Here is a 27,561-nt window from a genome sequence, read left to right as displayed (position 1 = left end):
CATTTTAGGTGGGCAGAGATAAAAATAATATATGTATGTATGTAACAGGGTTTTGTTAATATTGTAGATGTGAAGTTTGTCGAAGTTGGTTTATTTATTCTCCAAATTAATTTTGTTTAGCCAAAAATTAATTTTTTTCTCGACATTTGTTTATTTAACATTTACGTTACGTTATGCTGCTCTTGGCAGTTGGTGGCATAACAACAACTAACTAACAGCACTTCCCCTTTTTCTGTTGCCCTATTTATATTTAAAATCTGTAGAGAGACCAAATAATGGTTGCCATCCAGCCTAAATGAGTTTGAGATTTACGGAAAACATTTATGCTAGTAGTACATACCGCAAAAAAAACTTGAGGCTACAAACCTTGCCTAAAGGTACTTCAACTCAATATTAAAACCATGAAACTGGGTATTTACACGTATTTATATTTACAAATATACAAAAATGTCCGAAAAGTGAGCTTTTTGCACTTTTACCTCACGAGCTATTTTATGTTAGCCAACTTTTAATTTGACCCAGTTGCTAACGTTTGTCCGTGACGTATGTCATGCGCCAGTTCGACGGCATAAAGCTTACCGGAAATTGCCTGTACAACCGTCCTGAACTGCGAACAGAGAAGTGCCGAGCAGGGCATAGGCGTAGAGCATAAGCATAGCCAACACGGTCAGAATAAAATGTTTATGTTATCAATCTTTAACAAACGTTTCATTTCATCTCCTGGTTTCTGTCACTCAGCCAAACAAGTGAAAAAGTCAGAAAGGCATTTTCACTTTCTCCGCCGCCATTGCTAAAACTACAAGCAGACTACAAATTCTAAAACAGCGCAGAAAATCGACGTCATCGTTCAGAGCTTCTTTTGATTGGCCAAGTTGACATTTTACCGGAAGAATACCAAAGACAACAGAAACCATTAAACTTTGCACTTACTTGCAACTTTTATTTTTTTGCAAATACACTAGAAATGTTTACAAAAGCACTGTATAAACATTTGTGCAGTGTAAATTATCAAAACTAAAAATGAATATTACTTTGAAATCATTTTGCACCTAAAATGACAAAAAGGTGGGGGATTGTCATCATCAGCAGCAAAACAAGTTAGTACAAGTCAAAGGAAATGTCTGTTAGAATATCAAAACTGGGAGAGGTGGTTGTTACAAATCAAAAGGTAAATCAGAGTAACAGAAGGATGGCACTAAATCAGCAAAGGAGGCTTCATTCATCTAAATGTTACACTTGGTCAAGATAATCAGCCTTCCAGTGGACCACTCCAGCTTGACGGAAATGTTAACCACTCAAACACAGCACTGCGTCACTAACTGGTCCATCTTTTACACTTATGTTTTTTACATTTTCAGTACAAATAAAAAAAATTGAAATGATAGACAGTGAAATAGGTGGACAAAAGAAAGGGCTAAATAATGCTACAGACAGAAGAAAGGTAATACAACTAACAGAAACTCAAAAACTTAAATATTACTTGGCCCCTTTAAAGAAACAAAAAGAAACATTCACAATTTGTTTTATTTTTTCCCTCACACAACTCTGTATTGCTTTGTCCTACATAACACTGAGATTTTTGCTTCTCAAAGAGCACTGATTACTTATGTTCTGCACCAAGTTCGTTTTTCTTTAGAAAAAGAAAGCAATACCCATTATTTTTTCTTTTTAAATCCGTCGCCTTAGTGTAAAAAGGCACACACTCACACGTGCGTTCAGACAACACTGTTGCAAATACTTCACATAAGTGGTGGCACAATTCTTTCTTTTTTTTTCCCCTCCTTGTCAAAGTTAGGCGGTGGCGGTTTAGTGGCACAGCAGTTATCACAGAGAGCAAACACAGCGCCCAGAGTGGATCGATTGGGGTTATCTTTGGTCGAGCCAAACTCATGGGTCAGCGGAGTGGAGTGCGGATCGGGTCGGCGTGTTTGAACAGGATGACTCGGCTCCCTGGATTAAGGTTTTTCAGGGATATTAAGCAAGGTGAACGACTATGAACTGTGAGTTTGCAAAAAGTGGTAGTTGGCTGCATGTATGGAGCGAATGGATCTAACTTGAAAACATTGGTTTTTGGCTCAGAGGTTAAATATATACTCATAAAACTGTTCGCTCAGCACAAATAAACTTAAGAAACTGTCTTTTTGGGGAGGATTTTTGGTGCACCTTCTGAAAAAAAAAATAATTCAGAACTAATCTGAATTTTTAATTGGAAATATAATAGATGATGCAAGCGTGGCTCAACCCCTTTAAAGACGTTTAAACAGACTAGCTCCCAAGATGATACATATGATATGCTCAGATCCTCTTTGTTTAAATACATGAGTGATTTCAGTATGATAGATTTGGAAACAGTGATAACTAATCACTAAGTTTAATAGATGGCAGCAAGCTTTGGGCTTTGTGCTCAAGTTGGCAACAGAAGAAAAAGCCTCCAGAAACCCAATGAGAGCACGAGGTGGTGAATACAAATACAAGTCCATAGGTCATGGCAATTTTAGCAGCAGTAACAAATACAAAAAAATATCAAAAAGAAGACACCCCAACAGGTGTCTGAAAGCAGATAACACAGAGACAAACCTTTGAAATGTGCTGAACACAAATGGACCACTGGAATTGAAACAATAAGGACAAATAACAACAAATAAAACATTTCCAGGCAAAGTACAGGACTTTTTTTTTCAGGTTGACAGTTTTATGGCCTTAAATCCACTCCCTACCAGAGACCGCCGGAGGGAGTCTTGACAAATGTGGCGGACACACAGAGAAGACGTAAGACACACAGTGATTCAAGTGCTGTGTGCTGAGTTTGCCTGAACGCCTGCAGCTCCTTGGCAAACTGAGTGAGTGCACAGCGGCGAGCGGCACGCCGTGGTCTGAACACACACGGCACCTGACAGTGTCTCTGACAAATCAGCTGCAAATACAAAAACAAAAGAAGAAGAAAAGAAGAAGATTCCCGCAATCCAAATTGTGCTTTTCATCTCTAATAAGTAGCAGTAATAACATCGACACCAGAGTGAAATTAGTGTCTCTCGGCAAGCCTGCGACTGCCAGCTGGATTTGGTCAGAGGTATCTCAGTTAGTTCCCCTTTAAATATGTACAGTAGAAGTGTTTCCAGCTTATCTGAATACGCTGAACCCGATAAGGCAGAAACAGGTTCAAGTCTCCCTTGTAAGTTAAGTTGGTGTTTTATTCCTTTTTTTTTTTATAATTTGTGAATATTTTTATGAATTTTAAAGCGAAGACACCTCAAACCAGGGATTTTCACTCTAAATAGTGTTTCAAGGAAAGAAAACATGGGAGAAAAGAAAAGGGTCAAAAGTCACGAGTATTTCAGGTTTTATATTAAACTGTGCCTGCATTAGGAAAAACCAGTAGTCCATTTAAAAATAAAGGTGCACACACAGATTCACTGACTCATACTGGAAGTGCAATGTGAATAACCTGGAGATGCACAAACTCGTCTTGGAAAAAAAGGCTCAGTTGTTGTTTTTTTATGCTTTCCTTACAAAATATATTAAGTTTATGTTTGCTTGCAAATCCGCTAACTCGTCTGATCCCAGGAGGTTTTTCAGGTTTGTAAGGGATTTTTAATCTGAAGGCTCAAAGTTTTCTCCTCTCACAGCACTGACAGAAAACGATTGCAATGACACCCGCTGTTGTTCGAGTTAAAGCGAAACACTGAGTTTCACCAGCGGCGTCTGCCCAGAGGATCATGCATCCGTGTGCAACAGGGATGACTACGCTAAGTTTTTAATTTTCCCTTAGTAGAATTATGGAAAAAGCAATTTTATTGTATTCCTGGTGGAATCCAACCATTCCCAGTTTGAAAAGTCCCTCTGTGTTCAGGGTCTGCCAGGACGGAGGTGTTTACGCACGGCAAGGGAGGGGTTGCGTTGTGTTGCAGTCCTGCAGGCAGGAGGATAGACGGTCAGAAGAGTGCTCAGGAAGAGGATCAATGTCTTTGTAGGCTAAACGATCTCCAGGGTTTGTGTCGCACTGTGTCCTCCCCCACCCACGCTAATGAAACAACCCACAGCCCTCTGGATCTCCACGCTTGGGGAGAGGAATCCTCAATCAACACTTCTGGGCCTCCACTGGCGACATGGCGATGTAGGAGCCGTTCTTCATCGGCTGGTTGGCTGGCTTTTCTGACGAGTCGTCCGGCTTGTCGCTGACTTGTGTGTACGCGGTGTCGTCTTTCGCCGTCTGAGCAGGAAGAGTAATGTCAGTGCAAAATAATAAATATTGTTGCCTAAATGTCCAGCCCTATTTTAAACATCAACATCAAAATGGAATCAAATGCTTTGACCTGAAATGTTTTACGGTAAAGTTAAAAAAAAAATCAAATAAAACAGGAAAAATTACAATGAAGATGAGAAACAAACAAATGCTTTGATAAATGAAAATAAAACACAATTAGAAATGAAAATCTGCAATCAGGGATGCACTGAAAGAATGGCTGACAACTGGAATCAGTTAAAGATGACCGATTATGCTTCCTTGAACAGGTTAGAAATAGATCTATGGTCTATACAAAACATGTTCATCACATTATTTGTACAAAGTCATAATAAATAATGAGATTTTAGTCAGGTCAGTTTAGCCTATTTTGAGCTCCTTTCATAACGAGCTGTTTTAGGGCGACTTGTTACTTTAAATCCAAATAAGCTGCTGGCCGCGTCCCCCGCTCTACATTTACACACACGCAAACAGAAATATTTGCAAACAGATGCACAATTATACAACCGCAAATCTTTGAAAAGCAGAAGTGTCTATGTTGTCAGGTCTCAGTTCATTGAGATCTGACACAAGCAAAAGATATTTACAGCTGGTCTGATGAAGGCAAGGTTCATATTTGAACCAACAAGAATGCAGCAAGGATGGTAAGTCAACAACACAACACTTTGTTTTTTTCCACCAGCCATTGTACAGCAAATACTGCGGTAAAAGCAGCTGACCAAAAGTGCTGGAGCTCAGCTTGGGTTGATAGGTTACGGCGGGTCTTCGGTGGGGTTGCTAGGTAACAGGCAGTGCCTGCTGATTTGTGACATTACATTCAGAAAGTTTTTGAAAAGGTGCTTTTTTTTTAAAGCACTTTGGCTGTTTTTAGAAGCAGTAGAGACCCGAATGGAAGTATACAAACGTGCAAAAAGTGAATTTAGTGTAACAGGCCTCCTTTAAGCTTTAGCTGATTGGTGAACTAAAAAAATCCAATATCCTTCCAGTCAGTGAAGGCACTATGCCTGAGCACTACCAGGTGTGTTTGCGGTCACTGAGGGAAAAGATTGAGAGTTAGCCGTTTTCAGTGCGAGTGATGACAGCCATTTAAAAGGAAGCCATATTTTTTACATGTTAAGACATGTCGCTGGTTTATTCAGGCTGTGAGAAAACGAGAGAGAGCAAGACTTTCAGCAGACAACAGGAAGGCTTAGCAGAGAAACAGAAAAGTTGCTTTATTTTATCCGTTAGCAGGGGTGGGCAACTCCAGGCCTCGAGGGAGGCAACTTTTAGATGTGTCTCTACTTCAACACACCTGAGTCAAATAATGAGGTCATTAGCAGGACTCTGGAGATCTTGACTGCATTTAGGAGGTGATTCAGCTATTGGATTCAAGTGTGTTGTACCAGGGAGACATACAACCCCTGGCAAAAAGTATGGACTCACCAGTCTTGGATGAGCACTCATTCAGACATTTCATGCTGTAAAACAAACCCAGATCAAAAACATGATACAATATTAAGGTCGTTCCAAAGTGCAACTTGTTGGCCTTCAGGAACACTCAAAGAAATGAAGAGAAAACATTGTGGAAGTCAGTGAATGATACTTTAATTGACCAAACACAGGGAAATAAATATGGAATCACTCAATTCTGAGGAAAAAAGTATGGAATTATGAAAAACGCATAAACAAAAGACCATTCAAAATACATCACTAGTATTTAGTTGCACCACCTTTGGCTTTTATAACAGCTTTCAGTCTGTGAGGCATGGACTTGATGAGTGACAAACAGTATTCTGCATCAATTTGGTGCCAACTCTCTTTGATAGCAGTTGCCAGATCAGCTTTGCTGGTTGGACCCTTCTTGTGGACCATTTTTTTCAATCTCCACCACAGGTTTTCAATTGGGTTGAGATCTGGACTATTTGCAGGCCATGACATCGACTGAATGTGTCTTTCTTCAAGGAATGCCTTCACTGTTTTTGCCCGATGGCACGATGCATTGTCATCTTGGAAAATTATTTCATCATCACCAAACATCTGTTCAATTGAAGGGATGAGAAAACTGTCCAAAATGTCAATGTAAACTTGTGCATTGATAGAAGAATTAACCACAGTCATCTCCCCAGTGCCTTTGCCTGACATGCAGCCCCATATCATCAAGGACTGTGGAAATTTGGTTGTTTTCTTCAGGCAGGCCTCTTCATAAATCTCACTGGAACGGCACCAAACAAAGGTTCCAGCATCATCACCTTGTCCAATGCAGATTCTTGACTCATCACTGAAGACAACTTTCATCCAGTCATCCACAGTCCATGATTGCCTCTCCTTAGCCCATTGGAGTCTCGTTCTTTTATGTTTAGGTGTCAATGCTGGTTTTCGTTTAGCTTTCCTGTATTGAAATCCCATCTCCTTTAGGCGATTTCTTACGGTTCGGTCACATACATTGACTCCAACTTCCTCCCATTTATGCTTCATCTGTTTAGTTGTACTTTTTCGGTTTTCAAGACAAATGGCCTTAAGTTGTTTGTCTTGACGCTTTGATGTCTTTCTTGGTCTACCAGTACGCTTGGCTTTAACAACCATTCCATGCTGTTTGTATTTGGTCCATATCTTGGATACAGCTGACTGTGAACAGCCCACATCTTTAGCAACCATGCGTGAAGGGTTACCTTCCTCAAGGAGTTTCACAATCCTCTCTTTTGTTTCAAGGGACATTTCTCTTGTTGGAGCCATGGTTCTCACCACTCCACTTCGTCCAGCAGCCCTCCAAGGTGTCATGACTGCAGGTGTTTTGAACTGCACACTAACGGGCACATCTAATCTGGGGCAGGTGTCCATTTAGGGAACGGAAATAGACTGGGTGTGTCCTTTTTTTTCTACCTCCAATTTGAGTGATTCCACACTTTTTTCCTCAGACTTGAGTGATTCCATATTTATTTCCCTGTGCTTGGTCAATAACAGTATCATTCACTGACTCCCACAATAGTTTCTCTTCATTTCTTTGAGTGTTCCTGAAGGCCAACAAGTTGCACTTTGGAACGACCTTAATATTGTATCATGTTTTTGATCTGGGTTTGTTTTACAGCATGAAATGTCTGCATGAGTGCTCATCCAGGACTGGTGAGTCCATACTTTTTGCCAGGGGTTGTACAAGAGTTGCAGGACACCGGCCCTGGAGGACCAGGATTGCCCACCCTTGCGCTAAAGTGTTCAACTTCAGCCAGTCATGGTATATGATGGGTTTGGAAATGTTGGCAGGTCTTTGAAAACCTCAATACTTTTAGTAATGCTAGCCATGCTAATCGCTAATATATGATGCTAAAGCTGTTTTAATGTATTTACTGTATTTATGACAAATAATTAGTTTATCAATAAATGCACATCTTTGGAAAGCTGGGAAAATATTCTGAGTAATTAAGTTCTTTTAATTATTTAAAGTCCCCCTATCTTATATTATATTTTAGGATTTGGGTAAAATCGGCATCAGCAGGACAGAGCTTTTCCAAAACAATCAAACCAAAAAACAGCCACATAATTCTTATCAGTGCATCCCTTTCAGAAAAGCCACACAAATGTTAAAAAATGAGAATAAAAACAAAGGGAAACTGAAGACTTACAGTGAAAGAATGAAAAGCCTCGGTAAAATCTATTCGTTTAACTTCATTCTAAAAACAGAAAGGACAAAAATAACGGGGGTTAAACAGAAAACTTAAATCAGAACATGGTTAATAAAACATTGCAATTAAGCATTTCTTAAGAGAAAATACCCCAAAAATCGTGGATTTAGGGAATAAACCGAGCTGCTTAGCATAGCAGCGCATGCAGCAAGATAAGAAAAAACAAATCCATCCTGGTAAAGAAACTCAGCTGATAAATATTTTGTTTTAACTTTAACCTGGTTGTTTCTAGCGTTGAAGCTAAGCTAGGAAAGGCGGATGAATCAGTCGACGTTCTTTCAATTTTATGAGGTCTTACTTGGTGAAAATGACCAAAACTTCTTCTGTGAAAATAAATTATCTTCATCTTAAACTGCAGCTCAAGCCGGGCTTGGTGTTCATCAGGGTCGTTGTGTGTCATGGTAGATATTCCTCAAACAAGCCAGGTAAATACTAGCTTTTGCCTTTTTTAAGTCGCACATTTTATAATAAACGTTATTTTACAGTTTAATGCGAGATGACAGCAAATCTCTGATAATTAAATTATAACATAAAAGAGAGAAAATCTTTTTTCCCTTTTTCTCCAATATTTTTCTTATAATACTTTAGTGTGAAGGGCTTCTATTAACATATGAGCAGATTAATAAAAATATTTTTAAATCCTGTTTTTCTTCATTTTCCTTTCAAAAACATTTTATTACAAGATGAGACATGTGGCGACTTGTGACTTTACCAACTTGCACAACCTCCCAGCCAATCACGTCACTAAACACCAGATTATGAAATAAATCTGAAAAAAAGAAGGATTTGTTGTTTTTCTTTTGTGGTGATTCATCCTTTTATTTCTCAGCCCTTTGCTTTAAACCTTGTGATGACACAACAATAAACTAAGTTACTGCAGGTAAAACAGGACAGCAGTGGATGCCGCTGCAGACAACAACCCTCATGAAGACACTGCATGGTTGAAATCCAGTGGTCAGTACACTGCAAAAACACAAAATCTTACCAAGTATTTTTGGTCTTTAGTTAGTTAATATCTTGGTACACTTGAAATAAGACTTAGAAGCACATTTTCAGCACGTTCCATGATATTATATCAATATTAATTCCTTAATATTGATGAAAAAGTACTTGTTCTACTGGCAGATTATTTCACTTATAAGACATTTTTCCTATATTATGAGTGAAATAATCTGCCAGTGGAGCAAGTATTTTTTCAATTAATATTCAGGATTGTTTTACTTAAAACAAGCTTGTATAACTTGTAAAAAGTTACTTGTAAGTTAGTACACCTGAAATAAGACAAAACTAAGATATTTGCACTTGAAACCAGACCAAAAATACTTTTTTATTAGCAATACTATTTTTTTTACAGTGTACTGGGTTCCCTGTGTAAAAGATCTTTATAATATTTTTATCCATATTCTGCCCGATGATATTTTAATAGTCCTCTGTTTTTATCACACTGGGTCCATTTTTCTGAGAGCAGGAAGCTCAGTAGATGACCTAAAGCAGCCAGGAAACCCAAAGCATCCAAGAAGCACATAAAAGAGACGAAAGCAGCACTTCCAAATTCTTCTTTTCTTATCTGAATTAAAGTGATCTCAGACTCTGTGGAGGCTACAGTTCAAAACCACGTATCAGTCAGTGCTGGAGATAACAGGGGGGCATCAATCCTGAGGTTACTCTGGGTTGTTAACCTACAGCTATACAGACTCAAAGGGAACTGAGATGTTTTTCTTCCTGAATTTGTCAAAAAGTGCATTCACTGCTAGAAAACTTTAAGAATAAAAAAGCACCAAGAAGCACTGCAAAAACACAAAACTTTACTAAGCATTTTGGTTTCTAGAGAAATATCTTAGTACACCTGAAAAAAACCCAAAACTAACTTATGAGTAGCTTGTTTTAAGTCAATAATTGCTTAAAATACTTAATTACTTTAACTTATAATATGGGGAAATGTCTGAACTGGAAAATGAGACAATGCAACAAAATCTCACACAGGACATGAGAGTTAATCCTTACAAATAATTAAGAATACTTTTATCAACTTAAAAAGTATTTAAAAAAACATGAAGTTACATTTATTTATTAAAAATATTTTATGCTCTAATGTCAACAAAACCGCTATTGCTAAAGACTCGAGTAGGCCATTAAATCTGGTAAAAATGTAACAAGTTAAATAATCTGTCACAGGGACTAGTACTTTTTTCATTAATATCAATGATTTATTTCTATTAAACAAGCTCTGATATCTTGCTGAAAAGTTACTTGTAAGTCAATTCTGTCTTATTTCAAGTGTACTAAGGTATTTGCACTAGAAATTAGACAAAAACATTTGGAAAGATTTGGTGGGTTTGCATTGTGTGATGTTTTACTCCTGGAAGAGTGTGAGCACATTCCGGACTGATCCTGCGACAAAAAGAAATGATTTCCATCTGATGTTACTGTGCAAGTCTGACGGAAAAGATCATCAGACTTGAACTGATGATCTATTTTGTCAGGTCTCAGTTCATTGAGATCTGACACAAGCAAAAGATATTTGCACCTGGTCTGATGAAGGCAAGGTTCATATTTGAACCAAAAATACTTAGTAAAATTTTGTGTTTTTGCAGTGACCTCCATTAGATCCAGAATGCTGAAAACTGCTCAAGCTGGCTTTACTGCCTCCAAATCATGCGGTGAGTTAGTGAACGTGTGCAGAACTTGCAGCTGCTCAGCGCAGTTGGTGCAGAAATATGCAAAAATACAAAGTTACATGTACTTATCAGGTGGAGGCTGTATTAGGGCCATTGTAGATAAAAAGGAACAGACTTCTGCCAAAAAATTATTTTCAAAACAATTTGAAAATAAACTCAAAAAATTTTGAAAATAAACTGAAACTTTTCTAGAAAAAAAAAACAATTTCTGAGTTTGAAAAGTTTAAACTTTGTGAGACAAAACTCTAAATGTCTGAGTTTCAAATGTCCAAAATCTCCAAAGAAATTTGGAGATTAAATGTAAATAAAAGTAAAAAAAACTTCCAAAAGTTGAAAATTTTTAACTTTTCAAACTCAGAAATTTCCTAAGTTTTGCTAGAAAATTTCTAAACTCAATCTCAACATCTCCGATTTAAAAAAACAAAAAACAAGCATTTTTTAATCTACAGTGGCCCTAATATGCCATGGTAATTTTGCACTGAGTTAATGTAAGCAGAAAGCTAAATAGCAGTGAAATGCAGAACAAAGTTTCCGTTTCTTACCTTCTTCTGACGGTTCCTGCAGAATAACACAACAAGCACCAGCAGCAGGATGATCCCCAACCCCACGATGATCAGCGGGAAGTTGGAGACGAGAGTGAGGATGAGGAGCAGCGTCCTCATCTGAGACGCAGAGTCATCATCGATGGTTGCCGTCTACATTTGGAGAGAGAGAAGGTTGATTTGTGGTTCAGGCGACGTTACCAGAACGTCTGTGGTTCGTTTCTGAGAGTCTCACCTCGTTGACAAACATGATGGGGAAAATTGTCTCGTTGATGAACTTCGTTTTACTGAAAACACAGAGAGACGAAGGTTAGGAGGAACATCTGGATCAACATGCTGCCTGAATGTTGACAGAGTGTTGCAACAGCAAAGTAGGTCAGAGTTCAACAGCGAGACTTACGGGAAGCCCGGGACTCTTTTCAGGATGATGTTGAGCTGAGCTCTCTTACAGGCGCGGATGGGAACACCAGTAGTCTGCAAGAGAGCCGACAAGCACATCTCTTTACTTTCTGATCATTTCTACAGAAAGGAAGGAAACTGCCACCAAAAAACATCAACATTATGCTAATGATTAATTCAAACGGTATGATTTGAGGATTGGAAATATGGCAAAATGTCTGAGCGGATCAGAGGCATAAACTGTCTAGGATGGTGGTGGCAGCTTCATGATATGGGACTGCTTTGTTAGTCTTGTTGGTTTATGTTTGCAGCACACTCCTGGCTATGATGAACGGAGGGCTTAAAAATAAAATCTTTTTTTCATACCAATTGATGCTCTTCTTGATTTCTTTTATAAAAGTGAAATTACAGATGACAGAAAATATTTTTAAAAAGTGGCTTTTGTTTCAATCGTCAGAGTATTAGGCCTTGCCCAGGAGAACTTCTGTTTAATTACAAGAAAATAGTCACGACATTAGCAGAATAAAGACGCAATTTTACCAGAAGTAAAGTTGTTTAAATGAGGAAAAAAGCTTGGATAAAAATTGTATTTGTTGGAGTTTTAATAAAATTACTACTTCATTGTCTTCATATTATAATTTTATTCTGGTAAACTGACTTTGTCTTGTTATTAAAAAAGATATAGTAGCCTGACCCTTATATTTTATCGCAGAGTTTACTTGTATTCAAAATAAAAATAAATAGAAGCTGTAAAATATGCTTGTCTAACAAGATGGCCGCCTTGGCTATGCTGACATCACTCTGAACTATGGAAACCCTAAGAGTTAATTGCTGAATAAAAAAACAAGAAAAAAAAAATCACTTCAATCTTAAAAAACTAAAAATTCAAGATGAATGTATGTAAATGCAAACAATTTTACATATGTTTGTAGTTGTGCTTTCATTACATTACATGTTGATCAAGTCAAAATAAAAAGATGATTACTCAAAATCATAATAAAAGTAGTGATCCTGATTCAGATATTATTATCAGTGGAGGTTTTAACTGTTTGCCGTACCGGCTGTAAGTCCAGGTACGTCTCGTGTTCCTCCTTGTTGGGGTTCATCCCGCCGACGGCGTTGATGTACGCCGGGTCGGCCTGGTAGAAGTGAGGGAAGGAAACGACGATGGGAGCACCTGGAAAGAAATGAGACAGGTTGCCGTTTGTTGGCGACGTTTGCAAAACAAACAATAAAGGTCAGAACGAGAGGCACGTGAGATTTTTCACGTCATAAACAAACGCTGATAGCTGAAGATGGAGTGTTCATAAAAGCTCATTTAAATAAGGAGGATTTTATTACAGGCTTTTATACCGACTACTTAAATTTTCCTACTTTACAGTAAAATCCATTCAACCTTAGGAAGAAAGAGCCATTGCGTGCAACGAGCAACAGCTGCAGGTAATGCATTAACATTTAGCACGAGAGAGAAACACGAGACACAAACGCAGGAAACCAACAAATTCTCAGGATTTTGCATAAAGAAATTAAGCTGATTTGTTCATGGAAATGTGGTTAGCCTTATTTTAATTCACTTGAAGGTTTTATTACCTATACAAAGTAGTTCAAAAAGATTCTTCAGTTTAAGTACAGAAAGTCTATAAAACAAATTGAAAACAAGCGTTTAAGTGTTGTTGCCATTTGTTTTAGACACACGCTTCAACCAAAAGACTCATAAAAAATTTGTTACTGGGCGTTGAGAAAAATATTAAAATGAATCAGCAGAATGTGATTCAAGTTCCCAGTGAGGCTCATGCTGCTGTTTGCAATCTAAAATGCTTGATTTGCCCACAAAACTGCACTTTCTGCAGCTTCTGAAAATATGAATGAAACATACCAACAATATTATCAATTACCTGTTTTCTCTGTTTGTGTTAGTAACAACCTTTCTAAGGTTTAAATGGGAATTTAAAACATATGTTACACCAGAATAAAAGTTTTATAGTGCCTTAATTTCTACCCTACCTTACTTTTTTACATTTTGGTAAATCTTATCCTGCTTCCCCCCCATTTAAGGAAAAAAAAACTCCTCCCACTCTGCTTTGTCGTCACTTCTACCAACTGATCTCCCAGCTCACTGTAAAGGAACAAACCCACTATAATATTTTACAGGTCATTTTCCTACAACTTTACTGCTTCAACACACCTAAATGAAATGAATGGTTCACTACCAGGCCTCCGCAAAAGACACATCTATAAAGTTACCAGTCACCAACATTTTCTCCCTTTTGTCTGAACCTTTATTACCGTACACTTGAGAAGTTTTGAGTTTCGTCTACAATGCAAAATGTCAATTTTTTTGTACAGTTCTGGCTTCAAATCTGCTCTGATTATGTTATTTCCTAAAATAAATTGTCTTTTTTGAGTCTGTATACTCCAGTTAATTCATTACTAAATTAGTGGACGATTATTTCAATAATCGATTCATTGTGATTAATCGTTTAAGCCCTGTATATAAGAATAAAAATGTAAAAATAAGCTACAGGCATGATCAACAAGGTTAAAGGATCACAGCAGAGATTGTCTTTATTACAGCAATCCTACTGCACTTAATCAGTGCCATAAAACCTTCCTGCACAGTCAGCAGAGTTAATCATTGAACCATTGTTGAGTCAAATCTGATGAGTTCAAACACCGGGAATGTCGGCGACCAGGCGGAGGAAAAGGTCGCCGACCGAAAGAATGGACATTTTGGAAGGGAGCAGAGTAGGAAACTGTGTCATGGGGTTGGTTGTGATTAAAGGGTAGTGACGATAACTGGGTCACAGTGTGAAGTAACCGGTTGGGGTCGGGTCATACCTTCTCGACAAACGCTGACTTTCAGCACCCCGGTGCCCAGGCACTCTCCCGCCGGCACGCAGAAGCCGGCGTTGGTGGGGTTTTCCTTGGGGTTCATGAGGACGTCGTTGGGGGGGGCGAAGCGGTACGCCTGGATTCCCTTCACCTCCACGTCCTCCACATACGCCAGATGAATGGACCTGAGGAACGACAGCGACAGCGGCGTTGTAAGAACAACTGAGCTGCTTTATCCCCAAGTGGTCTGGAACTTTGCTTTGGTTGCTAGGTTACGGGCGGAGCTCTGCTGGGGTTGCTAGGTAACGGGCTTGAATTCATTGGGGTTGCTAGGTGAGGGCCAGATTTGAGATGTTACATTCAGAAAGTTTTCGATACAAATTTTCCGGACACAAAAAACATTAATTTTGCCAGAAAACAGCTGGGAGGTTGTTTTAAGTAATCAGGTTGTTTTTAGAAGCAGTAGGAACCCAAATGGAAGTACAAAAAAACTTACCAAATGTGAATTTTGCACAATACATCCCCTTCAAAAACAAACTCTCCAATTTTTTCATACCACATCTGAATTTTTATTTTACTTTTTTTTTATTTTTTACAGAAAATATTTTCAAACAGTGGCTTTTATTTCAATCATGCCCTCTGTGAGTTGTACGACGATAAGAATATAGAATATAGTCAACTTTGCGGGAAAAAGGCAAAATTTTACCAGATGTTAAATTACATCTGGTAATTTTACCGGTTCATTTATTTGAAACAGACTCAGTTGTTTGAATAAACGTTTCAAAGTCCTACTACTGATGATAACTTGGTGCTGATGTGCTAGAAAATTAACCGTTTCTATCAAGTATTATTTATAAAACTTTTACCAAAGTATAACTTCACAAGCTGCTCAATATTTTAAGTCATTTTATTTTTTTATTATTTTTGTGTACGAGTTCTCATAAAATTACTACTTTATTCTGGTAATATTAGGACTTTATTCTTGTAATTTAAAACAAATGATATCCTGTCCCTAATATTCCGTCATAAAGTTGATTTGAATTACAGTCTAAATAAATAATAGCTGTAAAACAGGCTTTTTACCAAGATGGCCACCCTGGGCCATCCCTGTGGGGAAACAAAATGAGATTTTCCAAAAATAAACTTAAAAAAAAACCATTTATCTAAGCGCTAAAATAAATTTATTGCCCAGCCCTGCTAAAATTAGATCTACACTCTACAGAATGATTGCTTACTGAATAATAAAACCTGATATCTCTTTCCTGGTGTTTATACTTTGCCAGTCTTATCATTAGTTGTAACAGCACATGTACTTATCAGTAAGTAAATTACTCCACTGGTATTTCCTTCCACACCATAAACTTCAGCGGAAACCTTCTGTCTCCCCTCTGCCGCCGCGCTTTGACTGTAAACAAATTAGCAAACAAACGTGCATACCGGCAGAGGTCAGCGGCGAAGATGTACAGCAGCTCGTTCCTGTCGATGAGCGGGTGGAAGACGGCGCCGTCCGTGCCGTTGATCATGTTGCTCTGATTGGAGGACCACCATGTCATTTTCCTGCAGGGGAGGGAAATGAAACAAGGAAACTTTAAACTGCCAATATATTTTTTACTTGCTATACTGATTAACTTTGATACCAAACAGCCACTTTGACTAGGAATGTTTCATAGAACCCGTTCTAGGTACACGTTTCACTCAGGTTTCTCATTGGTGGCGCACCTTCTTCTATCTTATTTTCCAGAATAAAACGCACAAATAATCGCCCTATATTAGAGTATAAGACATACTAAACGTAAAATATTAACTACTCCGACAGAACCAAACTTACGGTAAATGTTCTGAACTACACCTTAAAGATACGAAGAAACAATTAATGATTAACTTCATCCTGAAATACCTACAATAAATTAATATACTTCCAAACTGCAAAGAAGCCTATTAATAACATAAATCTCTTAGAATTTATTCCCATTCTTTCCTGATTGTCTAATTATAACCACATTAAAAAAATTCAAACGTAATCTTACAAGACATGGATAAAATCAGATAAATAGAGTCAACTGGATTTTGCTTGTTCATACTGACTGAGTTAAAACTACACTTTCACCCACATTTGGGTCTCCAAACATTCAAATTTTGCAATCCTTTTTAGCCTAAAAACCAAAGAGCAAAGGTCTTCGCCTCTGTGCGTTTTGAAACAAAGCAAACATGGATATCAGGAAGGACGGGACGTTTTAGGAACGTGCTGACAGAGGAGTTTCATATCATTCAGACCAAAAATCCTGGCTCAACATGAAAGTTTACCTCAGGCCATTCCAGGTGTCGATCTTTCCGTAATCCAAGTAGTTCTGCTCTCCGGTGTGAAACACAAACTCTCCTTCATGAGTGCCGTTTTTCTGTGGAGAATCAGGAGGAAACAGTGTTCAAACATGTTGTGGTGTGGAACGACAGAGCAGGAAGCAGTGGACGTGCATCTGTCAGAAATGGCACTTATGACCCGTGACAAACAACTCTGTAAGGAGGGGGAAGAAAACAAAAACATACTCCTTTGTATTTCCACTGACAGGTCTTTTAGTGCAGGAACAACACATGCTTTTACAAGAGCAGCCCTAATGTTTACTTCTATAAATTCTAATAATTTTATTGTGTCTACAATGTTAATTTTCCTGTTCGAACTGAAACACAACAGAAAACCGAACACGGTCATTTCCGTTCATTTCCCGATCAATTAGCGAAGCTCCATCTGCGTTACCCTTCAGAGTCATGTGCTTGATTAGTGACGTGCAGTGAGGTTCATAGCTGGTGAGGCACTGACGTCATCAGAATCAGATTTGCAAATAGATGCATAGATTGACAGCAGTTTACAGGTTATGTTTCACTTCTGCATCCTTACACATACAAACTGTAGCTCACAAAACACACATTTCCTTAAAAAACAAAACAAAATAAATGTTATTACTGTCTTACCTGCTTCGATTGAAAGTCCACTTGAGAAAACTTTTTTAGTGTTGTAATGTAGTCATTCATGTCGAAAGTCGGGATAAGCGAGAGGAAAAAAATCACTATCTCTATTATAATCTATCGCTGCACTTGACTTGCTTCCCGAATCGTTTAGCCTAGCTCGCTGTCACTTACTCGGCAGTTGAGGAGTGAACAAGACGAACGTCTGGGATCTTGAGCGCCCCCTGCCATGAGGCAAGAGAACTGCCTGCCTCACCTCGAACCTGTTCTCTGCCGTTTATAATCGCTCATTACACGAAACACGTTACACAAACACAGTTGGTGACAAAAAGCACTGTACATTATATACATAAGCTAAATTATTGGAAATAAGTTCACATATTAAATTTGTTTAAACCATTTTATTGACGCCGTACAGCAACATGCTCTCTCCGCTTAGCAGCCAGCGCAGAGCCAGGGGTTGCGCAATCCAAGGTGAGGCAGAGCTCGCTGCTGCCTCACCGGCATCGCTTCCAAGCATTTGAATGGGAAAATAAGAAAATTCAGCGATTTTGAACAAATAAAAATCGAAATTGGTGAAGCTACATGAAAAATAAATATTTTTTAGTGCAAACCACCGGATGAATATAACAATTTAAATTACTTTATGATTATATATTTTCTTTCTTTCCATGATGGCAGGTGAGGCAGTGCCTCACCTGCCTCCCCTGACCGCACGTCACTGTAAATGATTACGTTACCGCTTGGGACAAACTGCAGACGCTGCTCTGTTGATAGGAAGTACAAACTCTCCCATCAGCATCAGGAGACGCCTTTTCAAATGACATTACCACCAACTTCCCCCTTTTTTGTCTTTTCGGTAACTGAGCAACTGGCAAGGGATATATTTACAAAAACAAAGCAAGAAAAAATCTCACCTTCCACATCAGACCAAAGTATTCATCCACTTCTCGCTTAAGTCTGTGGATCTTTGAAAGGAGAGGGTCCTTGAAGCCCCACAGAATCTCATGGACGGTGCGGGTCATGAAAATTTCAACGCCCAGGGAGCCTACATACATGGACACCATGGGCCGCACATAGAAGCTGTAGGAGTTCATCTCGTTCATCACCGCCTTGAAAAGACAGAGAATGACAGAAAAACTTCACATTAACACATGGAAAGAGAAGCACCTCCTGTTTGCAATATTTTGTACCTATTATTTGCTTGACTTGGCCTAATGTACATTTATAGTTTATATGTTTAAAACATAAAATAATGTCACAATAAAACAAACATGATGGTGACATGAAGCGAGTTGGCGGAAAACAAATGTCAGTCAAGGACAATAAAGCAGACACTTTGTCTCACCACATATGGGATGTTGACTGTCCTGATAATGTCGACCTCGGGGTCACCAGCCGACTTCTCAGGAACAAAGACAAAGGATTTGGGGTTCAGGGCATAAACCTTTGTGCTGTTTTCCAAGAAAGTTACATTTTCCCTTGGCCGGTATTCCCTAGTGTGGACAGGGACACCCGTTAATCATTGTAGACAATACAACCACTTTGGCACGGAGTCACGTCCAGCTTAGCAGCGATCGGTGCTAGCCGGGAGAAACGTCTTCATATCTTCTTAATCGTGAATTAAACAAGTTATTAACTAGGCCTGGAACAACTAATCTGATTCATTATGATGAACCAGTTCTTAAGATAATCATCAACTAATTTAGTAATCAATTAATCGTTAAGTATAAAAAACACACAAAAGGCCATTTACTGAAAAAACATCATATTAAGCCTAAACAGTACAAAATATTCATACATTATTAATTTAAGATATAAAACACCTTTGTCAATATGATTGCGTTTTAGACAGAAATGTTTATTTTCTTATTTTAAAAAATGAACTGGATTATTTGTTTTCAGACATTTCTAATGTTGTATTAAAAAAGGTAACGTGGTTAAATAAAAAAATCTGCAGAATGTGACAATTTTTTATCCAATTAATTAATCATCAGAATAATATTGTTAGTTGCAGCCCTTTATTAATCCATTGTAAAAGTACTTTTATCCTTTATACTTCTTCACATTTTGATGTTTTTATTGAGATTCTGTGTGACAGACTAACAAAACAATTTAAGGAGGAGAAAAAACATCTTTTTTTAACAAATAAATAAAATGTGGAGTCAATTCGTGTTTAGCAGCCCTGAATTGATAATTTTTTACAATCACGTTCTACTGAAATTACAAATGCAAGTAGATTAGGAAATGCCACTAACAGATTTGATAAATTTTTAACCTTTTTAGCAAAACAGCCCAATTTCAGTCAAACTAGATGAAGCAAATTAGTTTTACATTCTTATTATTTTCACTCCTGCAAAGTACTGTCTGAATAAGTTTGTAATGAAGTGATTATTTGAAAAATTGGTGTCACTTTCTTTTTCTGACATTTCCTCTGGGTGAGGATTATGCTTTGTGAGAGAGAAAGAAAAAAAACAAAAAGATTTGTATAAATCTCTGTCACTGGCTGTGAAACGTACCTGTAAGTGTAAGGGCCGATCTGTTTGACAGACGCCTTCCCTCCTGCCAAAAACTCCTCAGGATTGGTAACATTGAAGAAGTAATACTCCATGTAAACAGGTGGGGGTGGGTTCTTCCATGACTCAAACATCTGACTCTTCTCTGTCAAAGTAATTTCCTGTCAAGAAAAAAAAAAAAACGCACACATTCAAACTAAGAAACATCACAATACCAAACAAATACTGCTTTGGAAATGATGCTGTAAGGGTTTGGTTTCATCGTTGTCGCAGGGCGTTGTCAAAGCTTTTCACCCTCTTCAATGCCAGGCGAAGAACCTCAAAAACCAAAAAGGAAAGACGAGCAAAAGCTGACAGTGAATCTGAACAATAGTCCAACTTCAGCAAGCCTGGGCAAAATCCAGATTTGCATAGGCATGACCGTATTTGGAACATCAGCCATTCAAAACTACGTGCGGAAAGTCATAAAACGCCCCCACAAAGTTAAGGCGTACATGCCTCCAGGCGATTTCAAACATGTTTATGTTTTAATCGGGTGGAAAAAGTGAGAAAGAACCGGGCGATACAGTAATGTTTAATTTGAGCACTCAGCTGTTTAGCAGCATGTTCGCTCAAGGTATCTGCTGACTGGAAAAGTAAATCAGCATCTGTGAGGAGAGAAGTGCTCCACTTCCGCTTCGTTCCCTCCGAGAGGCGCACTTCACAGAAGCCGCACGTATTGTTTTCTGTGGTCTTTCACAGCCGAATACAGTTGAAGAAATATAGCATAAGGTGTGTGTAAAGCTTCCTGTTGGGCAACAACTTCCACCATTTAAAGTGCTCTAATAGATTTTTTTTTTTTGATTTCCGCCTTTGTTGCAAAGTTCTTCACTGGCTTGTTTATGGAAACAAACAAAAAAATAAATGTAAATAAAAACATAAAAGTTTTGATAGCAGAAACATAAAAATATATTTTTATTCTAACAAAACTCCTCGAATTAAAGATGCACCAATAATCAGAGACTGTTTGGCCAATTTTCCATTGATCAGCTCTGATTGGCAACACGCTGTAATAAAATAAATACTCCCAACGTTTTCATTCTTTTAATGCTATTATGTTTGATAATCTAACAATTCCTTAATTTTTTGCTACTTTGCTACTATTCAATCTCTTCCATTGTGTCAAAAAAATAAAAATAAAATCTCCAATGATCGATCGGTGCATCTCGACCTAAACTCAGATTTAAAAAAAAGCAGAAAAATACTGAACTACGTCTTGGTTTAGGACGTTTTCAAATGTTTGAACAAGCGATTTTTAGTTTAGAATCAGCACTTTAAAGGGAACTAGAGGTATTTAAAGAGCCGGACTCTCTGGAGTCTTGATGAGTCTGCTTCTTAATTAAAAAGCTGAAATGAAACCAGATAACGTTAGAAGAAAAAGATGTGACCATCAGCTGAGAAAGAACAAATTACTACATTTTGTTCCTTTTTCTACAAAAGTAAAAAGCATCTGCTTTAGAAAAGGCCTGGCTGTCGACTGGCTGCTTCCCTGCAGGCAGCCTGAACGTGTGACTCCAGCCTGCATGAATCCTTGTGTTTGTCAACCTTGGATAAAGGTCTTTCAAAGGGCTTCGGGCAAAGGTAAAAGAATGGCGATTTATCAGGGAAAATCCTTCCTCTGTCACAAACAAGAACATGTAGCTGTGTTTCCAGTGGACTGAAGGAGAAACAGTTTAATTAGGTTGAAAGTTGAAAAAGGCTTTAGCTGCATGACCTTGCTCTTCAAGGCTTCTTAACACCTCAGTGAAAAGGAGTGGCATGAATGGGCGGTTCTTTTTTTTCTCCTCTTTTTAGCTTTGTCACTTGAGCTGAACATTCATTTAAGCAGGATAAACAACAAGGAATTAGGTGACGTCTTTGTGGTAAAAATGATGCCCTCAGGGATGAGAAAGGTGACAAATTCCTGCCACCGCCCCTCCTGTGCTGCTTTACTTTTACGTAAAACCACATTCGGCCTCAGATTAGATGGGTTTTTGGAGTTCGTTCAACATGTCTGGGGCAAGTCTGATTTATTTGCCGAAAGAGGATTAGCTACGCTGTCATTTCTTGTAACCATCAGCTGCATCAGAGTTAGATCCCCTGTTGATAAAACTTTTCTCTTAATTTGGGTCCCACTGAGATGCTGCTGCCCTGATTTGGACCTAAATTTAACCCTGATGTGTCTGAGGCGCAGCATCCAAGTTTCTGAAGTAGCAGCAGGAACTTTAACTTTTGATGCATGCTGAACAGAGGAGTGTGAGGTATTTTAAAGGGTCTGCAGCTGCCACTAACCCCACCCAACAGGCTACAAATCCATCAGAATCATTCAGCTCTTACTTATACAGCAGCAAAAAGGAAAAAGCAAGACGTTCTGCACTTTTAGACGTAGAAAAACATGTCCTACACAAAAGCAGAGGATGCCATTTTCTAATTTCACACTGTTTTTTTCCCTGTGAAGACTTTGATTTAAAGATTGCAGATTTGGACTGCGTCTGGGTAAATACCCACTGCAAAGAGAAAGAAAGAGCGAGAGAGTTGGTACTCCAGATTTGGCTGCCTACTCACTCAATCTCCCTTCCCCCGAAGCTGCACACCTTCTCCCCCTTATTTACCAAGACTTCTACTACTGCCTCCTGTAATCACTGAACTGAATTAGAATGAAGACTTCATCCTCACCAGGGACGCAGCCTAGTACATTATAAGCATTTCAATGGATAAACAGCTGTTAAATACAGAAATACTAGAAATTATTTTCCCCCATTTTGGCGCCCCCTCAAGCGAGGCGCCCCTATGCATCAAATATAGTGAATTCCCACTTTTTGTGCCACTCATCCTCAGAAATGTTTCACAGGCTCACAAATGCCCTCAGAGGAATATCATACAACTTACACATCAAGTTCCAGTCAATAAAAAGCAGAGACAAGCTTGACTGAATCAAATGTTGGCATCAAATGTTAAATATCCTCCATTATTCCCCTTCAGCATGGGGAGTTGTAGGGGATTCCAGCCACAATTTAAAAACAGAAACCATTCGTTTAACAGCTGTGGAGCTTTTTGACTCCAAAATTATTATTTTTTTTCCATTCCCGCTACGATGGAGACAAACAATCACCAACAAAACCATCACTAATCAGCCAAATCCATTGGATAATCAGACCCTGGATGAGGCTGCTTGTTCATCCGTGACACACTGAATGCAGCAATGATCTGTCACTGCAGACCGCAACATTTAAAGCACATTTAAAGAGAGACACACATGGGGAAAACCAAAACGACATGTTCACGGTGACTGCTCACCTTTTTTAGCCGGCTGTTTATCATCGTTTGGAAGACCTGAGCGACGACCAGGGCGATCCCCACGATCAGGAGGTGAGCGCAGACGATGCCGGTGGCGTAAATCGCACAGGATCTCCGAGTCATTATGCCGGTGTGTGGGAGGGGGGGAACTTCACTGAAGTCGACGAAAACTTCCAAAAATATGTATGTAAATTTATATATTTGAAGAAGCACAGGTTGAGGAGATGTAGGACCGTGAAAGGGTCGGGTCCGCCGTCTCCAGAGCAGCAGCTGCGGGTTTAAACTTCACTCTTCACCGGTGGCGTGCGGTCCTCCCGGTGAGGCTGAGGATTTTTAAATTGTTGGCACTTCTTTTCTAAAAAAAAAAAAAAAAACTAACACAATTTAAACCTCTGGAGAGGAAGAGGAGGACCAAGCTGCTCGGAGACAGAGGTGAAATGAAACAGCGGCTCTCTGCTCATCTAGAGGTAGAAAAACGGCAGCCCACCTCCTCCCCTTCCTCTACGCAATAGGAAGCCAATGAGACGACAGCACGGACGTAGAATACTAGACGCTACGCGAGGGTCCGGTCCGGACGTGAGGGGGCGGACATTTTGAGAGGGGCATAGGCCCTCTCAAAATGTAAAAATGTACCAACCATAGGCTCGGTAAAGTGGTACAATTGGATTGACTGCATCGTATTTTCTATTATTGTTTTGTTAAAACGTTTGTCAGAATTTGGATAAGTTTACAGAAGTCTGAAAAATACTTATATGACTTCTTAACATGATAATCAGAAACAATAGAAAAACAAAACTAATTTGTGTGCATTTTTTTTCTAAATAAATCAGGTGCAAAGTATTATAATTTTAGAGAAAATCAAAACAAAATATTGAGAAACATCAACACAAAAATATAATAACTAAAACTAAACTTAACATCCTCAGTTTACTGATGTAATAATCACAAGAAGAAAAAAAAAATACTTTGTTTCATGTTGATTAATGTTGCTAAAATTGAATAACAAATAGATTGTGTTGGTATATTTTTAGAGGTAAAAAATAAATAATAATAACAATATCACAATTAATTTATTGTAAGTTTCAGGTTTCTTTTATTCAGACAATTACTCTTGAATTCTTATCAAAACCCAACTTGCCACTTACAATATGGCGAACGCGCTGACGTTTGGTTTCCTCTGGGCAGCGAAGCCAACTCATGTAGCTTCTACTTCTGCATTTCTATAACGAGATGACTCGTTTGGGGCGTCTGCATGGGCGGTGTGTGTGTGTGTGTGTGTGTGTGTGTTTAAATAAAAGGGAATCAGTTGTAGAAATACGGTTCATAAGAATGTTAATGTAACAAGTCAACAGCAGACGCTCTAAAACATATTTCACCTCATATTCCAGTTCATGCAAATGTTAATAATTGTGAATTTTGTGCTGTGACGATCTGCTGATCCCGGTATTCTTCCCGGGATTATGAATGAATTCAGTAGAGGCAGCGTGGGCTATCACATGGACTCCTGACTCACATAGCCAACCTGAGAGCTCTTATATTTTCACTATTATCATTATTATTATTTTCCGAGCTCGGATGCTATCAAACTATTCATAACGGTTTACTCTGCTCGCTGGTAGGAAATGATCCGGAAGCGCGGTCCGTTAGCTTTTATACAGAAACCGCTATCTCGCCTCATCACGTCGCCTCCTTAAATAGGCACCGCGTGCTACATAATGTTGGATTCAAACAACCAACGGTCGTTCAGGCGAGCTCTGTGTCGGGCCTCTGATTGGCTGGCGCCCTCACGGACCACCATTCGAGGACCACCCACTCTGCGCTCTGATTGGTCGGCCGGTGGTGAGAGTGATGTGAAACGCAATCGACTGATTTCAGGGCGGAGCTGCTATAAAGGGGGAACCAAAAACACGAGAGGCTCTCCTCCCTCAGAGCGGAGGGGGGAAAAAAAAATAAAAATACGGATGTTTAGAGGCTTTACGGAACCACACATGGTGCTTCAGAGGAGAACAATAAAATGTGGACAATTTATGACCTACATTGTACTCATAAGTAGTCTAAGGCCATCAGATAATGACAAACCTTGAGATAAGGCCATCAATTAATTCATCCTTTACCTTGACCGGGTATTTGAAAGGTGTGACATTAAGTACTTGAGTACTGATAACACTGTTACTTTACAACAAATATCTCATAATATTTTCTTTTGAGTCGCTAAGACTTTTGGATTAATTAATATCAAATTTGGAGATGTTACAAATCAAATTTTGAAGTAAAATGTTTTTCTCATCTAAGAAAAAATTACTGTTTTGTGCATACACACCTACATTTTAACCCTATTGTGAATCAAAGTGCAGCTAATCTGACAAGGCCCGTCAAAGCACATTATACTCGCAAGGCCATCGGATAAAGTAAATAACAAATCCACAACTGTAACCTTGAGATAAGGAGCTAGACTTGTTTAGTTTTGAGATTTTAAAGGTGTGGAAATAAACATTTAATGAAATAATGAAAATTAAATCCCACTCACAAATGCATCATTAACAGATTCAGATTTATTGAAGTCCCTAACGGGCAATTATAGTTACAGCAAGTATATATGTATAAAAAAAAGATAAAAACCTATCAAACTATTTGTGGGGCAAGGCAAAAAGTGAGCATAAGACAACAATATGGATCAATTTAAAATGTAGATTTAAAACAAAACTCACAGTTTCTTTGGGCATTATTTGTGATACAACTAATTTAGGCCTAAGTCATTGCAAATCAAACTACATCTCAGGAGGTCAAACAGCCGCATATTCATTAGAAGAGTAAGGCCTTCAGACATTGACAACAACAAATCATAAAAACCATAGCCTTGAGATAAGCTGTTGGTCTCACTCAGTTTTACCTTGACCACAATTTGAAAAATTTAAACATCTGAGAAGCCAGTTTTACAATCTAATACCTCAAATGAGCTCAATAAAATCTTATTTTTTAATAATGTATTTTTATTTTACTAACTATTTAAAGAATAAATTATAATAATTTTGGTGATGATGGGATTTGTTTTTCACTGAAAAATGTTTTCTTTTTATTTCCAGGTCCCCTTGAATCAAAATGGACCAAACCCTGGCTGATAAATAACAAAACCTGAAGGTTTCAGTTTACTACCACAAAGACAAGTTAAGGGTTGTTTGTTATATGACGTATGCAAAAATGTGACCACATTTGTTTTGCATAAATAAAACAACTCCTGCATATTTCTATGGGTGATTCACTCTGCTTTGCCAACGTTCGTCCCTTGAGAGTAAATCTACTTCCTGTTTCAAAATGTATCATCAAAACAATGTGACACGAAGACAGAAACTCACAGTTTCTGTGCTGTACTAAAAAAAATCGTTTGCACAGCAAACATGGTGCTTTGCAGTATTTTCCTGCTGGTTCAGTGACTATTGATTTTAGCCTGAAACATATTATATAGTGAGAACTATAGATGCAAGTGTATGATGTTTTGTTTTCTACAATAACGAATGCAAAACATCCATAAAATCTAATAAAATCTAAAACTTCTTTGAAAAGTCTTAATCTTCTAAGCTGCTGCAGATTATTTTTTTGTTTTTGTTTCAAAGACAAGCCCACGGCTGTTCCAGCAAAACCCATCTGAAATGCATCAATGTTTCAGAGTCAGAAAAGGTCAAAGGGGAAATTTGCTCTAGGATTCTGCGGCACTCCAAGCATTTAGCTGGCAAATGGCTGAAACAAGACACTGGAAGCTGCAGGGACTACCACAGTCAATGTTTACAGGCAAACACCAGCTGCTTATCTTACGAGCAGACTTCTATCCAGAATTCAAACTGATAAGATCCCACAGCAGATCCCAAACGAGACAAGAAGGCTGAGTAAATCTGACTACCATCCCGCAGTGAGTAGTCGCATAATCACCACTCGGGCTGGATTTTTCCTTCTGCAGCGAATCTAAGACGGTTTTCACATCTCGGTGTGGAAGATTTGGTTCAATTGGGAAACAAAATTACAACATTGTTATATTTTTATCTGGTGCGGCTTGATTTGACGTTGCATTTTGTCAAATGATCCAAGCTAATTGAAAAACCTGTCACCCATCCTCACCTGTGGTGGCGCTGCATTGAAGACTAGTGAAAAACACAACATGAAAACCTCTGATGAAGACACAGAACAACTTCTTTCTTCATGAAATCTAAACAAAAATGGACTAGCATCAGATTTTAGCAGTTGCAGGATTTCAATTTTGTCTTAGGTAAAAGACTACAACCCATTTTTTCTACTAGCGCTAGACACGTATTTGTTTTGGTTGTATTTACCCATACATAGCTATAGTTGGCTTCCTGCTTTTGGCCTAGTCAACTAGTTGTTCAACTACGAATTTGAACCGCATCAAAGTTCACTTCAACAGAA

General features: G+C 38.5%; 1 protein-coding gene across 2 annotated transcripts; it reads right to left on the bottom strand.

Moving 5' to 3' along the window:
* Positions 1–913: 913 nt before the first annotated feature.
* Positions 914–23,582, bottom strand: scarb2a (scavenger receptor class B, member 2a). 2 transcript variants are annotated; one of them, XM_028032718.1, is made up of 13 exons: positions 23,146–23,582; positions 19,834–19,991; positions 18,663–18,810; positions 18,232–18,426; positions 16,658–16,749; positions 15,791–15,910; positions 14,360–14,538; positions 12,580–12,698; positions 11,523–11,596; positions 11,358–11,409; positions 11,123–11,275; positions 7,843–7,890; positions 914–4,210 (listed from the first exon to the last, which is right to left on the bottom strand). In XM_028032718.1, the coding sequence occupies exons 1-13, from the start codon at positions 23,266–23,268 to the stop codon at positions 4,079–4,081; spliced, it is 1,593 nt and encodes a 530-aa protein (XP_027888519.1). In that variant the 5' UTR covers positions 23,269–23,582; the 3' UTR covers positions 914–4,078. The 2 variants fall into 2 exon arrangements, with proteins under 2 accessions (XP_027888519.1, XP_027888520.1); XM_028032719.1 differs by lacking the exon at positions 7,843–7,890 and having other exon boundaries at positions 4,079–4,210; positions 23,146–23,268.
* Between the last annotated feature and the right edge of the window lie 3,979 nt (positions 23,583–27,561).

Source organism: Xiphophorus couchianus, chromosome 12, assembly GCF_001444195.1.
Source record: "Xiphophorus couchianus chromosome 12, X_couchianus-1.0, whole genome shotgun sequence".
In the NCBI taxonomy this organism is placed as follows: Eukaryota; Metazoa; Chordata; class Actinopteri; order Cyprinodontiformes; family Poeciliidae; genus Xiphophorus; species Xiphophorus couchianus.
Note: the sequence above shows the minus strand (reverse complement) of the source record. Positions and strands in the feature narration are given on the sequence as shown.